The sequence below is a fragment of the Lucilia sericata genome, unplaced genomic scaffold (assembly GCF_015586225.1).
Source record: "Lucilia sericata isolate MDLA Ls3-8-SP2 unplaced genomic scaffold, ASM1558622v1 Contig000531F_arrow, whole genome shotgun sequence".
In the NCBI taxonomy this organism is placed as follows: Eukaryota; Metazoa; Arthropoda; class Insecta; order Diptera; family Calliphoridae; genus Lucilia; species Lucilia sericata.
The window spans coordinates 45,492-64,471 of record NW_023994543.1 but is presented as its reverse complement, the minus strand read 5'-3'; the positions used below and the strand labels follow the sequence as shown (position 1 = coordinate 64,471).

General features: G+C 24.7%; 1 protein-coding gene across 3 annotated transcripts in view; it reads right to left on the bottom strand.

The window, feature by feature from the left end:
* The window catches only part of LOC119605901 (3-phosphoinositide-dependent protein kinase 1), a 49,154-nt gene that overhangs the window by 13,183 nt on the left and 16,991 nt on the right, over positions 1–18,980 (bottom strand). For 2 of the 3 annotated variants that reach the window (XM_037959249.1, XM_037959247.1), the window contains exons 2-3: positions 7,671–8,097; positions 7,112–7,567 (exon numbers count right to left, since the gene is read on the bottom strand). In XM_037959249.1, the coding sequence (XP_037815177.1) occupies positions 7,112–7,567; positions 7,671–8,097 (883 nt within the window). Of the gene's footprint in view, positions 1–7,111; positions 7,568–7,670; positions 8,098–13,212; positions 15,071–18,980 lie in introns of those variants that run through there. The other variant, XM_037959248.1, reaches the window with a different exon arrangement.

Genomic DNA, 18,980 nt, shown 5'->3' with positions numbered 1-18,980 from the left:
TTTCTATATGTTTCTGTTTCTGTATAAGAAGCCCATAATGGACTTTGCCATTTTTAAAAATGTATAATAATAAAAAAATAAATAAATAATAGGCATTTTCAGAATACAAAATATTCATTCATACATTTTTACTACTATAATTTTGGGTTTTTTGTGATTTTGGAAAAGGAAAAACACACACAAGTTCTACGCATGTAGTTTTTGTATTTTTTGTTTCTTCTTTCAATACGTTTAATTTTAATTGTCTTTATCTATTATTATTTTTTGTGTTTACTTTGTAAATATTTTTAATGATGATGAAATTCGATTGTATAAATACGCATATTTGTAGTAAGCAAATGGCGTTTTTATGGTTTTGAAACAAAAAATAATAATAATAAATAAATAAATGTTTTTATGTCAGGAAAAAAGCATTAAAAACTATTTTATTTGTTATTTAAAGGGAATTAATTAACAAAAAACTGTAAGATTTGGTAAACAAACAAAAATTATTTATAAAACTGATAAATTGTTAAAAAAAAAATATTACCTTACAAAGAGTTTTAAATATTTTTTTCAATATTTAAAAAAACTAAAGAGATTTCTGTTAAATTTTATGTTTTTAAACGCTTTTCTGATAGGCATTGTCATTACTGTTTAAACTGCTTTTATGGCAGAGCAAAGCCGGTGATTGCTTAAGATAACGCCGTTATTAATTTTTCACAAACTTTGAAGTCTTTAATATAAATAGCACTAATGTAAACAAACAAATCATCTTAAAATCTACAAAATAAAACTTTTTTGGGCACAATTATAAATTAAATAAAATCACACCAGAAAAGAAAACTGTCAAGTCATTCTCCATCTATGATCATAATCATATGATTTGTTGTGTTCCTACATTTCTCTAGTAGATAATACCAGCTATTATTGATACCCTACAACATTTAAGAGGAAAAGATATTACACTGGTTGCAATAATATTTGCAACAACCTGAGGTGCCCCGGTACCAACTTAAACTATAGCAATCGACTCCCTAACACTTTTTGAGTAAAAAGTTTCTTAAAAGTTCAGGTTTCTAGCAAAATTCAACTGGAAATTTAAGATAAATCGTTTCAGTAAGTAGCTTTATATCTCTGTATAAATTAACTTTATATCTCTGTAGGGTATCACACAGAGTCAGTGAGTATAGTTTTTTTAATTGTTTTATCAATGTACTTGTTGTATTTGTATAAACATTTGTAAACTTTATTGTTGGTGGTATCGTTTTATCTGTTTGTTTGTTTACATTCCTCCACCAACTCCTGCTCTTCTTTAGGAGGCCATTGTAAATAAAGAAATTTAGTACACTACTACACTCTTTACTATAATGACTAGGCATATTTTTTCTTAACATGTTTGTAGTTATTGTAAAGTGATCTAGATTTTCTTACAAAACACATAAACGAAATAATGAATTAAAAGTTGGTGATGGAATCTTAAACAAATAAAGTTTACACACACCATTCATAAAAAAAAATACTTGGACGTTAGTATTTCGTTAGCAGACATTATCATCATTTCTGTTTGAACAACAATTATTATTATTATAGGGTAAAAGACTCGCGCGATCTGATCAACACCTCTGATAATAAAATGAAAATATGGTGCTCATTTGTAAGAGATTATGAAAAATATTTTATTTATTTTTGAAATTTTGTTTAGTAGGGGGTATAATAATGAAAAGAAATTTTATGAAATATATTTAAAATTAAGAAAAATTCAAAAGCTAAGAATCAGTCACAAGACTACTTCATAAGTAATGACTCAACAACTTTGAAAACTATAAAAAAAAGTCTTATATTTGTGCAAATTTTGAATTTGTACTTTAAACAAAATGCACTATCATTTTGCAAATTCTTGAAAATTATCTTAAACTATAAAATTATTATCATTGTATGTGTTTTAATTATATAAATTATAAATAAATTTTATTATACTTTGTTTAGAACAAAAACTAAACGTATGGATTTTCTTTCAACACTTTTTTTCTAAATAAATGACGTGGTAGCATGACTTAACAAAAAGGTAATTAGTATTACGAATTTCAAATAGAAAAAAAATAATAAATGGAAAAAACTTGTTAATATAAAAAACATAAAAACGTTTTTTTTAGTGTTTATAAAAGAAAGTAATAAAAATTCTAAATTTAGTTGGAGATAAAGTAGAAAAAAGAGAATTCTTCAAAGACTTTTGGAAATAGCTGATGCAATTTTTAAGATAAAATATTTAGAAATTTTAAAAACCTAAAGTCAATGTGTTAAGTTTATATTTTAAAAGAAATTATTTTATTATTAATAAAATAAAATTACAGCTGCTGTTTAAATCTAAATAGATTATTATGCTTTATTAACATGATTATTTAAACAGCTGTCTGTGAAACAGAAAAAGTAGAATAATTACTCTTTGGTAGCTTATGTTTAAACCAACAAATCTGTTGTTTACCTGTTTACAAACAACAAATTCATTCAGTTGGAATAAACTACAAGAGAGAAACTGCATAGATTTCTGTTAAATTACAAAACCCTTAACTAATTGATCTACGAGGATTAAAAACACAAACACAATGCTGCTTGCAGTTCCGCTTGAAGATGACACCTTTTTTTGTTGCTTTCTCAGCATTAGTTAATGTTTTTTTTTTTTTTTTTGTATTGTAAATTACATGTTGCTTTTCTTGATCTTAAATAAATAACCTAAAAACCTAACTGCAGCTGTCTAAATTTGTCTAAGTCTTTTAAAATTGTTGTTGTTTGAAAAGAAAAACGCAACATTTGAGCTATTTTAAGATTTTTTTTTTTTTGAAATTTCGAGTGTTTTGTTTTTCTTTTTTAGTTTTCCAAGAATTATATTTAACACACACCATGTTTTATGCTTCGAAAGAAAAGTAAATATGTAATGTAAATACAGGAGGGTGTTGACAATGTTTTTTTTTTAGAGTATTTTCAAATATTTGTTGTTGTTTTCTTTAAGTTATTGTTATATAGTTTTTACTACCCACTTACAGTTCTTTTATAAAATTTATTTACCCAAAAAACCATTAAAATGTTATTTTAAACTCGAAAAGAAAAACTTATTTGGGGGGAAATTCTGTTTTTTGAATATTTTTAATTCATGTTTAGATTTTATGGAAAATTTTGAAAAAAAAAAACTTGATTTGAAAAATTTAAAAATTTTTAATTTAAAGAATTTTTTTTCAATTTTTCAAAATAACAAAAAAAATTTGTTCTAAAATCTTTAAATTTATTTATTTATAGTTGGATAATCTCTAATTAATAATAATCTTTAAATTTTTTTGAAAAAAATAACTCAAGAACAAATAAATGTATTTTTATTAATGAAAATTTCAAAAAAACAAATTTTTTGTTTTTCTTAAAAACAAAATAACATTTATTTTAAGATTAAAAGATTTGCCTATTAGTTGCTTAAGAGGGGGGGGGGGGCGTGTGAGTGTAAAATGCGAAAAACAAAAAAACAATATGTAGAGGCGTTAGAAATACATACATGGCGCCAGTAAAATCAAACGACCGTGTAGATTATTTAGTACAATTCTTTAAGCAACAAAACACAAACTTTCATAATTCTTAAAACTAAAAAAATATGGAAAAAAGTGGTTTTATTATTAACAAATTAAAGCATTTTTTCCATTTCTACTTGTAAAAAGAAAATATGAGCAAAAACAATTAAACAGGAATGCGGTCGTGGTAAAGAAGAATAAATAATAATAACAAAAACAAACAAACAAACAAAAATGTTAATAATATTTAGCTATTTTTAAAATAACAATTATTGTTTTATTTATTATAAACTTTTTTGCAACTTTGTAATATTTAAATTTTCTTAGAAGCAAAAAAACCGGTAGTGTCACTATTAGAAAAAAAATTTACATTTCAATTTTGAATAAATTTTTATATATTTTTTGTTTTTAATTTAAAGTTTATGTTATTTTTGGGGGATTTCCAATAGGTTTGTTTTTGTTTAAATGGTTTTTTGTTTCTGACGTCAACATCTTTATAACTATTTTATGTATGACTTTGTTTTCTTATTGTTATTGTTTAAATATTTTATTTTTAAATAGAAATAAATAAATAAATGTACAATAGAAATCACGTACAAATCAAAGATAATCACCGCGTATAGATAAAATAACAAAAAAAAGTATACTAACAACAACAATAATAAAATTGGAACGCTTGAAAACTATATAAAAAGAAATATTAAAAAAAAAAAAACAAAAAAATCAGGTGGTTTTTGTTTAAAATTAAACAAAAGCCTTAAGGAATTAAAGACCAGCTGTTAGCGTATGTTAAAGTGGAATGATTTAATACAAAATGAAAAATTTCAAAAACTTTTTAAAAAATTTTAGGAAAATTATGAATTGAAAAGATGCAAATTTATTAATTTTGTTTAAAAAATATCAAAAAATGTCATGTTCGAATTTTTGAAATTTGCTTAAAATCATAGAATTTAACATTGAGTTGCGTAAAAAGCTTCAATTTTAAGATTTCTATAAAATTTTTAAAATTTTGCTCGGTTTTTCTTTGTTTCAATTAAAACTTTTTCAAAATTTTTATAAAAATTTAAAAATTTTTAAAGAAAATTGAAATTTTGGTCCCAAAAATCTTTTAAATATGTTTACAAGATGCAAATTTATTAATTTTGTTTAAAAAATATCAAAAATGTCATGTTCGAATTTTTCAAAATTAAGTTCGAATTTTCGAAATTTGCTTAAAATCATAGAATTAACATTAAATTGCCCTAAAAAGCCTGAATTTTAAGATTTTCTTACAATTTTTTAAAATTTTGTTCGGTTTTTCTTTGTTTCAATTAAAACTTTTTCAAAATTTTTAAACTTTTTCAAAATTTTTATTAAAAATTTGTAAAGAAAATTGAAAATTTTACCTCAAAAATCTTTTAAATATGTTTACCAGATACAAATTTATTAATTTTGGGTAAAAATATCAAAAAAATCTTATGTTCGAATTTTCGAAATTTCCCTTAAATCATAGAATTTAACATTGAATTGCCGTAAAAAGACTGAATTTTAAGATTTCGTTACAATTTTTAATATTTTGCTCTGTTTTTCTTTATTTTAATTAAAACTTTTTTAAAATTTTTAAAACTTTTTCAAAATTTTTATAAAATTTTTCAAAATTTTTCAAAGAAAATTGAAAATTTTGCCCCAAAAATGTTTACCCGATGCAAATTTATAAATTTTCTTTAAAAATAACAAAAAATGTCATGTTCGAATTTTTCGAAATTAAGTTCGAATTTTCGAAATTTCCCTTAAATCATAGAATTTCGCATTAAATTGTTATAAAGGCAAAGACTTTAAGATTACCTTAAAATTTCTAAAAATTTAAGACTATTTTAAAATTTTAGTGTAAAAAATCGAAAAAAATTTGTTCGAATTTTTGAATTTGGGCTTAAATTATAAAATTTAACATATTAACTTTAAACATTTGACCTACAACTACAATTTCCTTCTTTTTTTAATGCACAAATTCAAAAGCAACTGTTTTGTTATAATAAGATGTCCGGTTTTAACTTTATTTCTTAGAAAACCTTTTAAAAAGTAATTTTTTTTATTAACAAAATCCTATTACAAACATTACTTTTATTAACTTAACAACAATTGTTGTTTAATTATTTTTAGAAAAAAAAGTTATTTTTCTTAATAAATAAAAAAAGTTATTTTTAGTTTTATTAAACAGCAACCTGTTTAATTGTGTTAGAGAAAAAAAAAGAGAAATAATGTTAAACAAATACAACAAGTTGAATAGTCAAATTTATAACAGAAAACAGTAACAAAAGTTTATAGCGGAAAAAAATATATTGTGGCAAAAGTTATAAACAACTTATTTAAAAAAAAAAAAACGGCAGCAATTGAATTAAAAAATTTTTTTATAAACAATTATTTTTTTATTTTCTTCACATACATAAGTTGTTTTTATTTCGTGGCATTTAGAAAATAAATAAATTAAATAAGAAAAAATAACAACAACAAGCAACTACTTAATAAAAAAAAAACAACAAAATTTAACGACACGTGTAAGCGATAAACATTTTTTTTATACATTTGTTGTTGTCAATGTATTATTTAAGTTCTTTAACACATAATGAAAAAAAAAAAAACATTATTTATTAACCCTGTAATGGGTCAAGTGAAGAAGTTTTAACAAAGGCGTCAAGGAGACCTGATACTTTTAATGTAAATTGAAATCCACATAAAAAAACTTTACAAATCCCTATTTAACTAAAACTATTTCAATTCATTTCCTTCTTTAAGTCCCACTATATAACTTTAAGCTCTTTAAAGGGTTAATTGGAGTATTTAATAAGTGGTTTTTTGTTGTAGTTTGTGTTTAGTAAACGGTATTTTACTCGTGTTTACACAATCTGCTTCAAATTTCGTGTGAAACTCTTTAGATTTCTTTTCTTTTTTTTATACCTTTTTTAACTGACAACAACTTTTTTGCATTTGTCTGGTCTGGCGGCGGCTTCTTTTTCTTGGTATTGTATTTAAAAATCTTGTCAAATTTATTAAAAAATTTCTATGACGTCTGTATTATGATTTTTATAGACCATTTTATGAATCTAAATTGCTGTATTTAAAATAATTTATTTGTTAAATAGTGTTTTATATGTATACGTCACAAAATGCGAAATTTTTGACCAATAAAGCCTATTTGGATTAACGATTGACGTTAGCATAAATATTTCTAATGTAAATTTAGTTTAAGATTGTAAAGTTGTAGGTTGTTTAATGTCAATCACAGTCATTTAATTAACATATTAAGATTCCTGCTAATCTTTATTACAATAATAAAATGTCAAAAAGAAGTTTTCAAATCATTGTAAGATTTTAGAGAAATATTTTGCACAAATCAGGACAGAATGAAGTTGCAATTAAACAATTTTATATGCCACCATTTTGGTAGCGAAATTATCTTCCTTTTATTTCAAAAAAGTTTCTAAAATTTCTTAAGTTTTTCAAATTTTTGCTTTTGCCCTTTGAAAATTTGGCAAAATTTTGCAATTTTTTGCCCTTTTTTTCTGCAATTTATCATTGAACATATAAATTTTTTTACTTACTTGCATATTCACGTTTTGTATTGATATCAACACCCAAATAGACATTACTAAAACTGCCCTCGCCTATAAATTTGCCAAATATAAAATCTTTGGGTGATTTCTTTGGTGGTGTAACGGCTATAGGTGTTGGTGGTGTTGAACTATTTGGATTTAAGGTATTTGCTGTTGTTGTTGCTGAGGCGGAGGAAGCGTTAGAGGATATTGAGGAAGTTGATGACAAGGTATACATGGGTGCAGATGATGGTGGTGGTGTAGTAGAATAATCCATATTATTTGTTTCACCATTAACTGTTGCTGCTGTTTGATTAAAACGTATGCGACAGCAAGATGTACTGCTATTACTACTAAAGCCACTGACTGTTGAGGCTGTGGATAAACGATGTGGTGAGGAGGAGGGTGAATTGTTAGAGTTGTGACCACCACCAGCGATAGCTGCTGCTATGGGTGATGAGTGTCCTGAAACAGAGAGAGAGAGTTTAAAAGGGAAAAGCTTTAAGTTAAGTAAAATGAAAAATTAAGCAGAAAGATCTTCAATAAAAGAATAAGAAACATCACTCACCATTAGTCATATATTTAGTTCTCATAGTAACTTCTGTGGCAGATGCATTACCACAACCGCATAAATTACGCTGCTGTTGATGTAAAGATGTGGAGGAATTTTGTTGACGTAATGTTGTTGTAGTAGTATTACCACCAGTTGTTAAAGGTGAATTAGTACTAACAACTGGTGAGGCAGCAGTGGCCGTTGAAGCCATAGCAGCCGCAGCTGCTGAGGCCGCAGTAGCAGCTACAACTGCAGCGGATGTTGCTAATTCTTTATATTTTAATTCACTAAAATTATTTTCGGTTAATGATACTGCTGTGGCTTTTTCTTTGGGCATTGCTGGCATTGTGCTGCTGCAGCAATTTGTTAGATATTGTTGCTGCTGAGCGCTATTGGTTGTATTACAATTTGAACTAGTGGGCTGTTGTTGTGGACCGTTACTCTAAAAGTAGAGTAGAAAAAGAAAATAGTATTATTATATTGAGTATTTTTGTTTAATAGGAAAGTTTTTTTTTTTAATTTTAATCTTAAGTGATAATAAGCTTTTAACATTTACAAGTGTTTATAATAACAAAATTTAATCTTAAGCTAAAAATTCAACAAATCTAGGGGGTAAAATAATAAAAATATTTAAATTTATTTAGTTTTTAATTTTAGACAAAATTTTTGTATTTTAGCCCGTCAAAGAGTCTGATTTGCTGCTTAAAAAGCAACATCGAAAGTTTTTTGTTTTCTTTGTAAAAAAAAAAAATGGCCTTAAATCAGCGGCATTTTGTATGTTTTGTTAATTTTCTATGATTTTTATCTAGTTAATGTTTAGAGGTCATTAATGACGTAGATCTCTTAAACTTTTTTGTTTAGTAGTTTATTAAGTTAGTAAGAGTTTAACAGCTTTTAGCGTATAGTATAGTATTTGTAAGAAAAAAAAACGAAGACAAAGACTTGAAAAAACCAGTAACTTTAAAGTAGTAGTGGCACAAAGAACCGGGCAAAAGTTAATAAACTTAAAAAACTACTAAAGGAATTTAAAATATTTTATTAGAAAAGTTATATATGTCTTAATGTTTTCTAATGATATACAGAAAATTTAAAATATTTTAAACTTTTAGCAAAATAATTTGTTTTGAAATATTGAAAAAACTAACAAATTTAAAGTGTTGTAATTAAAAAACTAGACAAGATTTTAGCAGATTTCATATATCCTTAGAAAGGTTTTGAGATTTACTTTCAAATTATATAAAATTAAGACAAAATTAGTTATTTAACTAAAGTTATTTAGATTTAAATTTTATAATTTTTTTTTCATATTTTCTTTTTTTTAAAAAACTGTGTCATAGTTTGAAAATAAATAAATTATGATCTCATGCTGCTGCTGCTACTGAAGCAAAAGATTTTTATTTGATTTTAACACTTAACTGCTGAGAAATCTTTAATAACTTTTTATGAGTAAACACACAAACACACACTCAAAAAATTTCTTTTAATTTTAAAAACAAATAAAAAATCTTAAAAATCAATTTAATTGTTTGAAAAAAAAAGAGCACAAAAAAACTCCCCCATAAATCTGTGGCCATAATTTTTATTTATAAATTTTTTCAAACTATTTTTAAACACATTTTTTTTTTTTTTCAAATGTGTGTGCGAATTTTTTTTTTCTTTGTTTACAGTTAGCAAATAAACAAATAAAACTTTAAATTGTTTAATATAAACAGCAATTAAAAAAAAAATGTTTATAAAAAAAAACAGAAAACCAACGAAAATTGTAGAAAAAAAAAATATAACAAAAATGAAATGTATTTGTTATAACAACTAACAAGTCCTTGAAATAAATTAAATTTTACGCAAAAGTGTGTGTTTATTAGACACAATAAGATAATAAAACAAAAAGCTGACATATTCAAATTAATGCCAAAACGTGTGAGCTTTTAATAAAAAAACTTTAAGATCTTTGGCGGCGCATTTAATAATCAATCAAAAATTTTTTGTTTTTTTTATTTTTATAGTAAAAAAGTAAGTTTTTATGTTAAATATATAGAAAAAGTTAAAATAGTTAAAAATTTGAGAAGCTTTAAGTTTAAAAATTAAGTATTTTAAAGAAATTTTTCTCAAAATTTTTTTAGTTTTTTATAAAATTTTCGAATTTGGTTAAACTAACCTAAAAAATTTTTATCTTTTCCTTTATATTTTTAAAATTTTAATAATTTTATAAAAATTTTTTAATAAAAACCACCTAATAAACAAATAAATTTCTCTTTTTTTTTTAAATAAAAAAGTAAAAGAAAAACAATTTGCAAAAAAAAATAAAATTTCAATAATTTTTGTTTAAATTTAATATTGCATGCAAGAAAAATAGTGTTGCATGTTGCCAGTAAACAATATAATTTCCTTAAAACCAACACCTACTGCAACCAACAATAAGTAAACTTTTCCAAAATAATAAACTTCTTGTGGCCAAAAACATTTCCTGGCCACTCGGTTTTCTTTTCTTTCAATTTAATGGTTTTTAGGTGGGTGTTTTTTTAAAGTTTATTTTTAGCTAATATCGTGTAGAAAGCAATACATAGATAGAGAAAAAAAAAACAACAATTGCCAGCAATTGCATAAATATAAAATAGATATTACTATAAAAAGGTCTGGTATAATCAGCTATAATAACCAAAAGTTAGAATCATTGTTTGCAACAGCAACAGAGCAGCAGAGTAGGTAGACAAGAGTAGAGTAGAGTCAGCCAGCCAGCCAGTCAGGCTGCCGGCAAACAGTTGTTGTTTGCTTGGCTGGTTAGATGGCTGACTGGCTCTCGTATGAATGACTGACTGGGTTGTAAATTGTTGTAAAAAATAACAACAAATCTGGCACAGAGGCTCTTCGTCGCCACTTGCACCTTTAGATTTTGGCTGCTAATGTTGCATTTATTTAGTATTTTTTGCATTTTTTTATTTATATTACATCTATAAAAAAAGTGTTTGTTTTTTTTCTATCAACATCATCACATCAGCATGATTATTAGCTAAAATTGAACGGGCCAACTGACGCCTTGTTTGCTAGAGATTATCATTAATTTGAAAGAGAGTATAGTTTTATCTACAGCTTAGTCAGAACATCTGTATGTTATAAAAAAACTTTATTAATAATTTAAAATATTTAAATATTTTTTTATTTAAAAAACCTAGAATAATTTTTTAATTACTTTTTTTTAATATCTATTAAATTGCCACAATTTAGCAAATATTTTATTGAAATAAACAATTTCTTTTTTTATTTAAATAAACACCATAAATGTTTATTTATCTGCTACAACTATAATAAAAAATTTAGCATCCCATTTGAAACCAACCACCTTGCTGCTAAAATAAAAATTAAAAAAAAAAAAAAAACACTTGGCATCAATTTGAAATTTTTTTCTTTATATACCAAAACAACAAAAACAATTTAAATTGTTTTTATTTAATATATAGATAAATTAATGTCTAGTATAGAATAACAAAAAGAAAAATTAAATAAAAATTTTCAAATGTTTAAAAAATTTAGCAAACATTTAAAACAAAAAAAAAAAAAAATAAAAAAAATAAAGCAACAATAACAATGACAAAAAGTGTGTGTGTTTGTGTTTGTTTGCATTTTATAAACATTTCAAACATGACAGTTTCAATTTTAAATTATATTTATTTAAAATAAAATGTACGAAAAAAAAAAATTATGTGTCTAGACAGTTATAGACGTCAGTCAGAGTAAATAAATAAATAAAAATATTATATATTCTTTTTTTCAACGTTTTTCAAAGGCAGGGAAGTTGTTGTTGTTATTTTAAATTATTGTTTATATTAATTTACAAAATATTTATTTAGGAAAACTTAAAATTTTTCGAAACTTTTATCAAAATTTTGGGGTAGGGAAAGGAAAATTTTCGTTAAGCTAAGACAATTCAATTAGCAACAAAATTTTGATAATTTTTAAATAAACACGATTGATTTAGAAGATTTAAAGGTCAGTGGAATATAAGAAACAGAAACTAAAACTTTTTTCTAAAAGCTTTTAAGAACACTTGATTTAAAAGAATTTTAGTACCATCAAGTACTTGTCTATAACCGAGGTAAATAGGAATGAACTAAACCTAGATTTGAATGATTGATCTTATTGCCATTAAAAACCTTTAATTTAAGGGAAAAAAGTCTCGCAAAGCAGCTTTTATAATGCCAGAAGTTCCTGCTTTCGAAATACCATTATCTTAGCCGTCGGTCTGTAAACTGTATGTGATCAAGGATGATCTACTTGTCTATGGCATGATTAATGGAAATCAGAAATTTAATCAAATAGAAATTCTGCATAACGGACGGATTCTAAAGAATACATAACTTATCAGTTAGATTAAACAGGTGGTAAAAGGTCTATAGGTAAAGCAGCTGCTCTTCCGCATCAAAAATATTGCCTTTTACCGAAAATAAACTACAAATCGTAAGCGTATAAGGGAAACTTGACTTTAGGTCTTAAATATGTTAGAATTAAGCAAAATTACTTGAAATTTTGATTAAGGTAATGATAAAAAACTTTGCTTCCGGACAAAAGAATTTAACCATTTTTCCAACATAAACAACAAGTGGTAAGTGTGGGTTATGGAAATTTTGCTAAAACTCCAAATTTTCTTAAAATTAAGCTGAAATACTTTAAAAATTCATTATTTTAAACACAAATCTCAAAATAAATACAAAATTATTTAAAAAATATTATAATTTTACACAAAATTTTACAAATTTTAAACATTTACACAAATTTTTTCTTATCCAAATCTAACTTCACTTTGACGGCACATTTATTTGTTTTTTTACTAACTGTAGCCAAAAAACCTAACCATTTTAAATAAAATATAAACAATTTAACTTAAAAAATTATTAATTAATAAAAAGTCAATGATATTTGCTTTTAAAATTGTAATTTTCTTAAAAAATTTAAGGACACACAGTTTTTTTCTAGGTTTTAGTTTGTTTATGTTTTGGTTTATTCTTGTTATGTTAATGAAGGTTGAGGGAAAGAGACAAATATAGTGTAATCAAACATTTGCAAAATTTTCTTCTTGCTATAAAAAAAGTGACAAATTGTATTAAAAAATTATGAAAATTTTATTAAATTTAGAAATTATTTCCGTTTAATAACAAATTAGGTAATTTTTGCTTAATGTTTGTTTTTGTTTTTACTTTATAGGTAAAATGTTTGTTTTGGTTTTGAAGGTTTGTTATTGTTTTGTTAAAGGTTAGAGGTTTTTGTTTTTTCTTTGTGTGTAAAAAAGTAAATAGTATGTATTACTATGCACAAAACTAATTTAATTAACAATTTAGTAAAACTATGAAAATTTATCTTAATATCATTAAAATAAGTACCTATATTTTTAAAATAATTGTTTATTGTACTTTTGTTTTGCTTTTGTAGGTTTGTTTTAGATTTCAAGCAAAAGTGTAACCTAACCTTGTAAACTTAAATTTAAGGTTAGAATTTAGTTTTTGTTAAAAATTTACTAATTTTTATTAAAATTATAATATAGTAATATATTGCTGCCTTTTAATACCTCTAAAAGTTGTAATTTTCCCATCAAATTTATTTCTAGGACGACTTTTTTTGTAAATTTTTCTAGTTTTTGTTTTGATTAGTTTTAATTAAAGTAGAGAGCAGCGAGAGAGTAAAATATTTTGGTAATTTTTTTGTTTTGTTTATTATTTATGTAGTTTTGTATTAAATTTATGTTGTTTTCGTTTAAATTTTTAATAAATAACAACAACAATATGCTAGGCTAACAAGTTTAGCTAGAATTTGCTGGAGGTTGTTGTTTATGAACACAAAAAAAAAATGACAATATACACAAACATACACACACACTCAACTTAACACCACAAATAAATATAAATTTTAACAGTGCAAATAGATTTGTTGTTGTTATTGTTTTATTTTTTTATGGTTAACACGCGTATACTTTTTTTGCTTGTTTTTGTTATTGTGGTTATTATATTTTGATCTCTTTTTTTTTCTTTTTTGGTGTTTTAATTTCTTTTTTGCTCTAGCTGTTTATTAAACAATAAATTGCATATTTGTTATTATTATAATTGATAATAGGAAATTTTCTTTATTTTGTTGCTGTTATTGTTATATATTTTCGAGATGTAAACAAAGAGATTATAACGTTTTTTTGGGGTACTGTTATACACAAACACAATTTTATAGAGAGCGGAAAAAAGCGAAAACAAAAAAAATGTTAACGGTTGTTTATTTTTAGCTTAAACGAGTAAAACAACAATATTGTTTTTTTCAAATTTAAACAAATTTTTTCTAGGTTTCTTTAATTATTTTTTTATTAGATTTAAATTTGTTGTAGTAGTTTTCAAGTATTTTTTATTTTACAAATTTTTTTTATGAATGAAATTTTACTAGTTTGCTGTAGTTTTTACTCTCTGTTGTTGTTATTGTAGTAGTTTTGTTGCTGTTGCTCAAGGTTATAAAAAAACACACACACACATATTTTATAATAGGAGAGTAGACGAGACGGGTTTGTTTGCTGAGCATAGAAAAAAAAAACAAGAATTTTGTTTGTCTAATATTTATTTTAAATTATTTTTATTGTTGTGTTTGTTGTTTTTATTATATATATGTTTTTTATTAAATTTCAAACTGCAATGCGTCAAAATAATAGTAAAAACGTCCCCTAGTATAGAGTACATAGTAATTGGAGCCTATTATTTTATGGCTTTAGCTTATTTTCTTCTTCAACATTTTATGCTCTGCGCTCCCTGCATATTATCTATTTTGCTCTCTTTTCTGTATTGAAGGCAAAAAAAAGGGGAGCTTTTTGTTTATGCTTAATGTTCTCTCTCTCACTCTCTGTCTTCTTTATTTCTGGTTAAATAACACTTTATAATCGGTTTTTGGTGTTCGGCATTCGTTTAATTTTCTAGTTGTTGTTGTTGTTTTTTTAGTATTTGAAGGAATTTTCCTTTATTATCAAAATATTTAGATTTTTTTTGCTACTTATTGAAATATTATTATATATAACATAAAATATTTTTCTTGAGATATTAATTTAAAGAAAATTTTCACACATAATTATTTTAAATTATAATTTAACAAACACAAACGGTGATTTTTTTTCATTAGACATTGATTTTTTTTTTACTATTTTTTTTAAATATCACATAATATTTTTAGCAGTAACTTTTTTAAAACATAAAAACACAAAATTTTCAGCTATTTTTATTATAAATTTACTACAATGAACACCATAATTTCTTTTAAATTTTCGAAATTTTTTATTTTATTAAAATAGAATTTGCATTCTTTTGTAATTTTTCTAAAATATTTTAATTAATTTAGTTTTGTATTCTTTTTATTGAGTTAATATGCCGTTTTTCAATGTAAGCGCCACAAAAAACTAATCAAGAATGAATGTATATAACGACGTCGTCTCTGACGATGATGACGACCAACCGACCTGTGTGTATATACTACAATAACAACAGCTATATTATACACCGTTTTTTTTACTCACAAATACTTACTAGCAGACACACAAACACTGATAACAAACATTTAATATTATGAGAAAAATATGTTGTGTTCCCTGCCCCGGCTCGACAGCAAAAAAAAAAAGACAACACAAATACCTTAAAAATAAGCTCCCCATTTTATAATACAAAAACAAATTTAGAAATAACAGTTTCTTTTTGCTCTCGTAAACTCTCGTGCTTTCTAGAACAATGTTAACAATATATTACATTAAAATCTGCTCTATCTACTGTCAAAATTCGATGATTCTATCCAAAGAATAAATAAGAAATGAAACTGTTGTCAAAAGTACCTAAGTCTACTGTCATCCGGTACCTAACTCTAAGAATGTATTAGTAGAATTCTCAAGTCAACATAGTTGCAAAAAATAGTATTGAAAAATATTGAAAAAAAATTATTACATTTCAATTTATACTTTGAAAGGTTTCTTAAGATATTTTGCACATATTTTATCTATAAACATTTTAAAAACACGTCTATTTGTTTTTTAATCTATAATATTGAAAAAATAAATTATTTATTTGAAATATCTTTTTCGTTTACCATACGAAAATTTACAACATTGTTTTTTTTTTTAGTTTTAATTTCAAACAACAAAAATTCAATGTCAATGTCGTCTGTGAGAAGAGCGTAATGTTATTGTTGTAAAAAAATGACAGCGTTTCACTTCTTGTTTATTCTTTGATTCTATCTATCATGACTATTCGTCTATTTTAGGAACTACATATGCAAGTCTGAGGACTATTGATTAGGCGACTGACTCCTCTATGGACAAGTCTATGAACTAATCTATAGCGTAGTCTTTAGTGTAGTGTATAGTGTAGTGCATAGTATAGTTCATGAAGTAGACTATAGTGCAGTCTGCAGTGTTTTCTCTAGTCTATAGTCTAGTCTATAGTCTAGTCTATAGTCTAGTCTATAGTCTAGTCTATAGTCTAGTCTATAGTCTAGTCTATAGTCTAGTCTATAATCTAGTCTATAGTCTAGTCTATAGTCTAGTCTATAGTCTAGTCTATAGTCTAGTCTATAGTCTAGTCTATAGTCTAATCTATAGTCTAGTGTATAGTCTATAGTCTAGTCTATAGTCTAGTGTATAGTCTAGTCTATAGTCTAGCCTATAGTCTAGTCTATAGTCTAGTCTAGTCTATAGTCTAGTCTAGTCTAGTCTATAGTCTAGTCTATAGTCTAGTCTATAGTCTAGTCTAGTCTAGTCTATGGTCTAGTCTATAGTCTAGTCTATAGTCTAGTCTATAGTCTAGTCTATAGTCTAGTCTATAGTCTAGTCTATAGTCTAGTCTATAGTCTAGCCTATAGTCTAGTCTATAGTCTAGTCTATAGTCTAGTCTATAGTCTAGTCTATAATATAGTCTATTGACTACTCTATAAACAAGTCTATAGAAAATGTCACATTTGTGTAAAACATGAAACACTAAACTAAAAAAAACGCTAAATTATCATTACTATAATGGTGGAGCAAGTAAACGAAAAGAGCTTACAAGTTTTGAGAGCGTGGAGCATAACATTAAAACAGTGAGAAATACACTGTGAAAATTGTATAAAAAAAATATTCATAATAGTTGTTGTTGTTTTAAAAATAACTGTGTGTGGCGCTTTAATAGTTATGTGTGTTGTTATTGTTTTCATTCTTTCTGCAATGTTTAAGCAATGTGAATAAAAATTAAGGAAGGGAAGGAAGTATGGGGCCAGTACAGAGCATATAATGAAAACAATAACAAAAACAAACCTTAATAAAAGCATCTTACATTTCGGTATCATTAAACAAAGCTAAAGACGAGAAAACAAAAAACAACAACATTGGTAATGAAGAAAACAAGCATAAAATGTATAGAAAAAAAAACAATATAATGGAGAGCCGCCTTAACTAAAGAGAACACAAGACAAGACTTTTAAATTGTTGGTAATGGAAGGGGGAGAAGAGGGAGTTAGTAAAACAAAACAAAAATAAGAGGTGGGAATTTCAAATACAATTATTATCTTTAGCAACATTAAACATAATCAATCATTTTTATTAAGGTATTTTTTTTTTGTTGTTAATTTTCGTAATAAATAAATGAATGAATTCCAACAAAAGATCCAACAAAAGAAAAATATTTGATCAAAACTTTGTGTACAGGGGGTCATAAAAGTAAATAAACAATAATTAAGTTTAATTTTTGGGTTTTAATAAATGTTTTTAAACAATTAAAAATTTTGGTTTTTATTTTTAATTTAAACAAATTATATATAATTTTTCTGTGTTGGTTATATTATTGTTGTTGTATTTTAAACAACGTAAACAACAATGTTTTTGTTTTTATTGAGGTCATTGTCATTCTACTTTGAAAATCAATATAAAAAAAAAATAACAAAAATACTTAATTGTGTGTTTTTGTGTCGTTTTAAAATTAAAATATTTTGAAAAATACTAAATATTCTGGTTTACTTAATTGTTAATTTTTTTTGGCTGTTTGTTTTCGTTAATGTTTGTTTATAAATTAAGGAAAATTTTAATGAAAATTTTACAAAAATTTGTTGTTTATTTAAATAATTTTAGGATTTTATTAATATTATCAAAAAAAACTTTGCAAATCAAGAAATCTTAAATTTCTCTCGGTGTAAACGTTATTTTGTTTACGTAGGTATTAAAGCAAAAACAATAACTAGAAAGATAGGTATCTTTTACGTTGTTTTGTAAACAAACCAAAGAAAATAGTTAACATATTTTTTTTTAATAATATAAACCAACAAAAACAAGCAAAATTTAACAAAATAAAACACAAACAAAAAAACAACAAATAAAAACACCTTTCACTTTGGCTTTATTGTTTTGCCACATAAAGAAAAATACCAAAGAAATTAAAAAACAACATATTTTTTGTACTAAACAAACACGCACACACAAACCAAATAAATAAATAAAATAATAAACAAATTATTTTTAATTAATTAATTATACAAAATCAAATCGAAAGCATTATTATTTACGCACTTTTTTTCCAAAACTCCTTTTGTTTACCCAAAAAATATTGTGTATGTATTTTGTTTTTTTGTTATATTTAATTAAACTGTTTATCACCCCTAAAACAAGAAAACCAAAACAAAACAAAAACTACTAACCTCCCCTCCCTTGTAGCTTTTGTTAATTTCATCTTCTCTTGCTCCAAAAACTCACAAAGTTTTCTTTCTTGTTGTCTTTCTCTGTTTATTTTGGTTTTTCACATAACATTTGTTTTGGTTTTCTTCTTCTTCTACTTTCAACATCGTTTTTAGTGCTTTATTTTGTTTTTGTTTTGTTTTTTGCACAGCCAGTGTTATTTAATACTACTGTTAGTAGAAGTGTGTGTATGTGTGTGTGTGTTTGTGTTGTCTGTGTTTTTGTTTTCAGTTGTAGACGTTTCGTTTGGTGTACTCGTTTCCATACAATTTAACTGTCTGTATGTCTGGCAGTATTGTTTTTTTGTTGAGGTTTTTTTTTCTTTCTTGCTTGCCTTTCTTGTGTCTATTTTTTATTGTTTTGTTGTTGTTTTTTTTATTTTACTTTAAATTGGCCTCTATATTTTCATTTATTATTATGTTGTTTTTGTAGTAAAGTGTCATTATTTTTCTATAAAAAAAATAACAAAACAAAACAAGGGGTTTAATATTACGCTTCCTTGTTGCTTAAGTCAGCAGAAAATATTTTATGTTTCTTTTTGTTGTTGTTATTAATTTTTAATAATTTTCTTATGTTTATTTAGTTTGTTTACAAAACATTATTGTTGTAGGGGGGAAAATCAATATTTT